This window comes from Sapajus apella, unplaced genomic scaffold (genome assembly GCF_009761245.1).
Source record: "Sapajus apella isolate SASKATOON/1434 unplaced genomic scaffold, GSC_monkey_1.0 scaffold35, whole genome shotgun sequence".
Taxonomy (NCBI): Eukaryota; Metazoa; Chordata; class Mammalia; order Primates; family Cebidae; genus Sapajus; species Sapajus apella.
This window is the reverse complement of record NW_022436975.1, coordinates 7,869,412-7,876,539: the sequence shown is the minus strand read 5'-3', so window position 1 is coordinate 7,876,539 and position 7,128 is coordinate 7,869,412. Positions and strand designations below refer to the sequence as shown.

At 40.1% G+C, this 7,128-nt stretch overlaps 1 protein-coding gene across 4 annotated transcripts in view; it reads right to left on the bottom strand.

The window, feature by feature from the left end:
* TGS1 (trimethylguanosine synthase 1) overlaps positions 1-7,128 on the bottom strand; it is a 56,196-nt gene that overhangs the window by 19,776 nt on the left and 29,292 nt on the right. For all 4 annotated transcript variants that reach the window (XM_032296104.1, XM_032296103.1, XM_032296105.1 and 1 more), the window contains 2 exons: positions 5,969-6,118; positions 3,908-4,051 (listed from right to left, as the gene is read on the bottom strand). In XM_032296104.1, the coding sequence (XP_032151995.1) occupies positions 3,908-4,051; positions 5,969-6,118 (294 nt within the window). The remainder of the gene's footprint in view (positions 1-3,907; positions 4,052-5,968; positions 6,119-7,128) is intronic.

Here is a 7,128-nt window from a genome sequence, read left to right as displayed (position 1 = left end):
AAGGAAAAAAAATAAAATAATCACTATTCTAGTAAATATGAAAATAGCTTGTCTCTCGGCTGTCAGGAGACCACACAAAGTTAGCAAATATCATGCCCTTGACTATAGGAGTAGTAAAACAGGGGCCACATTTCATCAGCATGGGCCTTAAAAATCTGTGTAACGGTAAAGCGGTTAAGATCATTTTCAGCACAATTTGATTAAAGTCAGTTTATCTGACAAGACCAAGCAGGGACTGAGTCTGTTTTTTCTACAGCTACATGCCTTCCAGAATCATATTATACCTTCCTACCTAACATTAACAATTTCACATAAATTAATGAGATTCAATAGAAATCTGTTGAAATGAAACTATCATTGATATGCATAATATGAAGATATTTAAAAATATGCATCTTCAGAATAAAAACTAAATAAAAACTCGGCTTCTTGTTTGAGTGTGATGGCTCATGCCTGTAATCCCAGCACTTTTGGAGGCCAAGGGGAGGTTTATTTAAAGCCAGGGCTTCAAGACCAGCCTGGGGAATATAGCAAGATCCTGTCTCTACAAAAAATTTTTAAAAAATTGGCTGGGCATGATGTCATGTGCCTGAAATCCCAGCTACGTGGGAGGCTAAGTTGGGAGGATCACTTGAGCCTGGGACCTCAAGGCTGCAGTGAGTCCTGATCATGCCACTGTTACACTTTAGCCTGGGCGATATAGTGAGACCCTGTCTCAAAAACAAAACAAAGAAACAAACAAACAAAACCCTGCTTTCTGACCCAGCTATATCGGTTTGGGTAGAATGTTCAACTTCTTCAACCCATTTTTCCCCTCGGCAAAAGCACATTACCTACTTGACATAGTTACTGGCAGTTACAAAGTGATAGAGGTTTTCTTTCTTGTGATCCCAAAGTCAGGCAACAAATACTATATGAGGGTAAGGTAATATTTAAATGATTTTCAATCTCTGAAATTTAAAGCTTTTTGAAAGGTATCACAGAGGTCATCTAAATTCAACGTCTCCTTTAAATTAAGGTTAAATGATGTCCAAAGTCACAAAGATGGTGAATGGCAAAGCTGGGACTTCCTGTCCACTATTCAATACTCTGCCATTTTAGTACTTTTGGTTTTATAAAATATTATCTTGGCTTCAAGTTAGTAGGTATGTCGGTATAATCTTGGGCAAGTTATTTTATCTCTTTATGTCTCAGTTTGTCTGGGAAACACAGAGACTAAGACATAATTCACAATATTGTTGACTAAATAAAATAATACATACAGTTGGCCCTTAACATGAAAGTTAGGAGCCCTGACCCCTTGTGCAGTCAAAAACCTATGCATAACTTTTGATTCCCCAAACTTAACTTTTAATAGCCTACTGTTGATCTGAAGTCTCACCAATAATGTAAACAGTTGATTAACATATTTTGTACACTGTATTATACATTGTATTCCTAATATAAAGGAACCTAGAGAAAAACTTACTAAGCAAATCGTAAGGAAAATACATTTACAGTACTGAATTTATTGATAAGGTAGGGTTTTTTTTTTGAGACTGAGTCTCATTGTTGCCCAGGCTGGAGTGCAGTGGTGCCATCTTGGCTCAGTGCAACCACCACCTCCCAGGTTCAAGCGATTCTCCTGCCTCAGCCTCCTGAGTAGTTGTAACTACCGCTAATTTTTATAATTTTAGTAGAGACGACATTTCATCATATTGGTAGGGCTGGTCTCGAACTCCTGACCTCAGATGATCCACCTGCCTCCGCCTCCCAAAGTGTTGGGATTACAGGTGTGAGCCACTGCACCCAGCGATAAGGCAGGTTTACACCATCTGTTTACAAGATGAATTGTTTGAAATGGCCCTTAATCTACAGTACCTATCAGGCAATTCAACTTTTCCTTGTAATGTCATGACTTCCAGCATCTCACTAGTGGCACTTCATATGGGTCCCATGATATTAGTCAAGGTTTATGATACTGCACTAAACACAATGAAAAGTACGAGCACCTTGAGAGATCACTTTTTATTGCTACACGCAATTTATAGGAGAGATGAACTGCTTACGTGGAGATGATTGCATCACACTGCATTTTAAGCAGATACTTGCAACACTGGAGCTCACCAATAGCAGGAGGTGGCTGTGCGGCAATTATAGTTTGTACTCTAGCTATGTTTATGTAGTTATGATTTAATGCTGCGTCTTTACATCTGTTTACATTTCTCTTGGTTTTGAATGGTGCCAAGTACAGTCTAAGTTTTGATTACATTTGATTAAATTTTATGTTATGATTGGGTTGTTTTTTTTTTTTTGAGATAGAGTTTCGATCTTGTTGCCCAGGATGGAGTGCAATGGCGCAATCTCGGCTCACCGCAACCTCTGCCTCCTGGGTTCAAGCCTCTCAAGTAGCTGGGATTACAGGCATGCACCACCATGCCCAGCTAATTTTGTATTTTTAGTAGAGATGGGGTTTCTCCATGTTGGTCAGGCTGGTCTCAAACTCCCAACCTCAGGTGATCCACCTGCCTCGGCCTCCCAAAGTGTTGGGATTACAGGTTCGAGCCACCAAGACTGTCGTATAATTTTTTTTTAAGAGCCTGGGTCTTATTCTATTGCCCAAGCTGGAGCGCAGTGGTGCAATCATAGCTCACTGTAGCCTGGAATTTTTGGGCTCAGGTCATCCTCCCATCAAAGCCTCCTGAGTAGCTGGGATTATAGGCACACAGCACCATGCCTGGCTAATTTTCAAATTTTTTCTTTTTTATAAGACAGAGTCTCCATCTGTCACCCAAGCTGGAGTGCAATGGCGTGATCTTGGCTCACTGCACCCTCTGCCTTCAGGGTTCAAACGAGCCTCCAGCCTCAGCCTCTTGTAGCTGGGACTACAGGTGCGTGCCACCATGCCCAGCTAATTTTTGTATTTTTAGTAGAGACGAGGTTTCACCATGTTGGCCAGTCTAGGCTGGTCTGGAAATCCTGACTTCAGGTTATCCGCCCATCTCAGCCTCCCAAAGTGCTGGGATTACAGCCGTAAGGCACTGTGCCTAGTCAAACTTTAAAATTTTTTCTAGAGACCAAGTTGGTCTCAAACTCCTGGCCTCAAGTGATCCTCCTGCCTCCTAAGTTGCTAGAATTATGGGCATGAATCACCATGCCTAGGCAAATTTTAACTTTTTATAACAGATTTGTGCACATTTTTTTTATTGAAACAGAGTTTGGCTCTTGTAGCCCAGGTTGGAGTGTGATGGCGAGATCTTGGCTCACTGCAACCTCCGCCTCCCAGGCTCAAGCGGTTCTCCTGCCTCAGCCTCCCAAGTAGCTGGGATCACAGGCATGTGCCACCATGCCCGGCTAATTTTGTATTTTTAGTAGAGATGGGGATTCTTCATGTTGGTCAGGCTGGTCTCTAACTCCCGACCGCAGGTCATCTGCCTGCCTCAGCCTCCCAAAGTGTTGGGATTACAGGCGTGAACCACCCCGGCTGACCAAGATTTGTGCATATTTTATGGTAGTATATGATAAAACAGACTAGTTATCTACGTATGCTTTATGCATTTATGACATTCCTAACTTTTAAATTATTTTAATATATCTAGGCGACAGGGGGTTTATCTGCAAGTGTTTTTTTTTTTTTTTTCAAATTGTCACTAATCTCCAGAACATTTTCCAATATATTTACTAAAAAAAATCTGGGTGTAAGTGGACTCACACAGTTCAAACCCGTATTGTCCAAGGGTCAACTGTATGAAGCATTTACATCAGCATGCAATACAAAGCGTATGCCTAATATATGCTAATATTTTAAATCATTTCATATTCAATTATTAATTATATATTAAATCTCAATAAGATAGGTTGTGGCAAAATGAAACATTTACTGAATAAGCTGACATCAAATAGTTCTCTTCCATTGATGGCTAATTACCTCTCATTCCTGTTAAAGCAAACTGAATGGTATTTCCTCCAACCCCACAGAATGCATCTACTACCACGTCATACTTGAAGGACTGACTGACACGGCCAGCAATGTGTTCTGCAATCTTCTCGGGTGTAACTGAAAACCAGCCCTCTGCAATGAAAGAGTATTTGTGTTAACATATTCAATTTCAAAAAGCCAAGGCAAGCATAAAGGTAGCAAACATTACTGTATCTTACATACTTTTTTTTTTTTTTTTGGAGACAAAGAGTCTCCCTCTGTTGCCAGGCTGGAATGCAATGGTGCAAACTCAGCTCACTGCAACCTCCGCCTCCCGGGTTTAAGTGATTCTCCTGCCTCAACCTCCTGAGTAGCTGGGATTACAGGCATGTGCCACCACGCCCAGCTAACTCTTGTATTTTTAGGAGAGATGGGGTTTCACCATGTTAGCCAGGATGGTCTCGATCTCTTGACCTCATGATCCACCACGCTCGACCAAAACTGCGTGTTTTTAAAGGGTTAGAAAAATCAAGGAGCTGACAGCAAAAGGCCACAGGGCTGCAGAAGTCCAGGAGGAATAGCAGAGCCTCATCATTTTCAGAAATGAGGTCCTGTGTTCACTCTAGAGAAAACAGAATAATGACCTCATTCTTTCCTAGCAGAACAAATTTACATTTTTCAGAAAGACATTTCTGTGAACAAAATGATGTGCTGGGCTGGGCGTGGTGGCTCATGCCTGTAATCCCAGCACTCTGGGAGGCAGAAGCAGGTGGATCACTTGAGCCCAAGAGTTTGAGACCAGACTGGAAAACACAGCAAAACCCTGTCTCTACAAAAAATTAGCCAAGCATGGTAGTGTTTGCTTGTAATCCCAGCTACTCAGGAGGCCGAGGCATGAGGATTGCTTTTAGCCTAGAGGTGGAGGTTGCAGTCAGCAGAGGTTGTGCTACTGCACTCCAGACTGGGTGACAGAGTAAGACCTTGTCTCAAAAAAAAAAAAAAAAAAAAAGAAAAGAAGAGAAAAATAAATAAATAAAAATGATGTGTGTTCATTTTCCTGATGCCTCCCCTGACCAAAACTTTAAATGGCTCTTCAATACTGGAAAAGATTTGCAAGTGTTTTCCAGTCTTATTTCGCCTTACAAATTCCTACGTACTTTTCCCAATATACAATATTTTGCAAATTATTTTAAAAGGGTCGGAGAACCCCTGAAATTCCATCACAGATCAACAACTTCTGATTTTGTTAGTTAATAAAAACCAGTATTTAGGTAACCCCAACATGAAAATGAGCATCAGTCTGCAAGACTGAATGAAGTAAGTTGTTGCAGATCACAGCGGGAAAGCTGGAGAAAGAACTCAAAATGTGCAAAGTTAATTCGTTAAATTCTACCTTTCTGCACTAGATATTTCTTCTTCAGATTTTCTGTTTAATAACTTATCAATTGCTTTTCTATCTATCCTAAGGTGCCACAAATACAGATTAAACCCAAATCTGAAGTTTTAAAAATACACACACACACACACACACACACACACCCCGCCCCAAATTGAAGGACATTCTATAAAGTAAGTGGCCACTTATCCTTTGAGAAATGTCAGTCATGAAAGACAAAAAAGACTTAAGATTCCAGATTAAAGGAAACTAATGGAAAAATAACATGAAAAATAAATGTAATACATGATCCTTTACTGGAAGGAAAAAAGTATGTGATAAAGGACAAGATTAGGACAACTGATGAAACTAGAGTATAAACTGTAGATTATAATCTCATCAATTATAATCTTACCAATTTAACAATGTTAAATTGATAATTTACTCTTTTAAACAAAAATATACTTGTTCTTAGGAAATACATGTTAAAGTATTAAGGAGTATGGGCATGACGTATTTAAGTGGATCAGAAAAAGATACACACACATACATATGGAGAGAGAATGAGAAAGTAAATGGGGCAAAATGTTGAACACAGCTTAAGGGAATATGAACATCCCCTGTATTATTATTACAACTTTCTGTAAGTTTGAAATGGTTTCAAAATAAAGCTAAAAAATACATAGATACTTTACCTCTGTCCAACTTAATCCCATCATCAAAACGGGAGAAGAGCCTGTACCTCTGCGCCCAGTATTTTGCCAGCTCAGGAACAGCAGCTATTTCAGGAGGCAGGCCATTGACCTTTTTGTTCTTCTTCTTGTTCTTCTTCTTTTTCACTTCAGCTAAAATAAAAGGTAAAGAATATAGATGCTCACTAAGAAAAAATGAGTAACACAAGTGAATTTATCTAAAAATGAAGTCACATCAAATAATTACAAGCAGAACATGTATATAATGACATGCCCAGAGAAACAGGAGAGCCTGATGAAACACCACTGACTTCAGTCACAGCCAGCATTTTGCTACTTACTGGCTGCACTAAGAAAAAAAAAAATCAAGACTCAACTAAGTTATTTTCCTCAGTAACAAATTAAGAAAAATGATGAAGGATCACAGTAAGTATAATTGTTTCATAATACCATTATTATTAAAATATATAAGAACTTTTGCTATAAATATTCTAACAACACAAAAGTACATAATTAAAAATGTTACTCAGTTTATTCATTAGAGCCAACTGCTGTGAATTCTTTTTATATTAATGTACTACCAAAAACACATGACCATCATCAACCACATCCACACAAATAAAAAAATAAAAAAAAAAACCCAAAAACAAAAAACCAGGCTGGGTGCGGTAGCTCACTCCTGTAATCCCAGCACTTTGGGAGGATGAGGTGGGAGGATTGCTTGAACCTTTGGCAACCAACCTGGGCAATATAGTAAGACCCTGTCTCCACAAAAAAAATTAAAAAATTAGGCGGGCATGGTGGTGTGCGCTTGTAGTCCCAGCTACTCAAGCTGAGGTGAGAGGACTGCTTGAGCCCTGGGGGTCGAGGTTGTAGTGGGCTGTGATCGCACTACTGCACTACAGCCTGGGTGACAGAATGAGACTCTGTCTCACATTACAAAAAAAAAGTAGGCCGGGCGCGGTGGCTCAAGCCTGTAATCCCAGCACTTTGGGAGGCCGAGGCGGGTGGATCACGAGGTCAAGAGATCGAGACCATCCTGGTCAACAAGGTGAAACCTCGTCTCTACTAAAAATACAAAAATTAGCTGGGCATGATGGTGCATGCCTGTAGTCCCAGCTACTCGGGAGGCTGAGGCAGGAGAATTGCTTGAACCCAGGAGG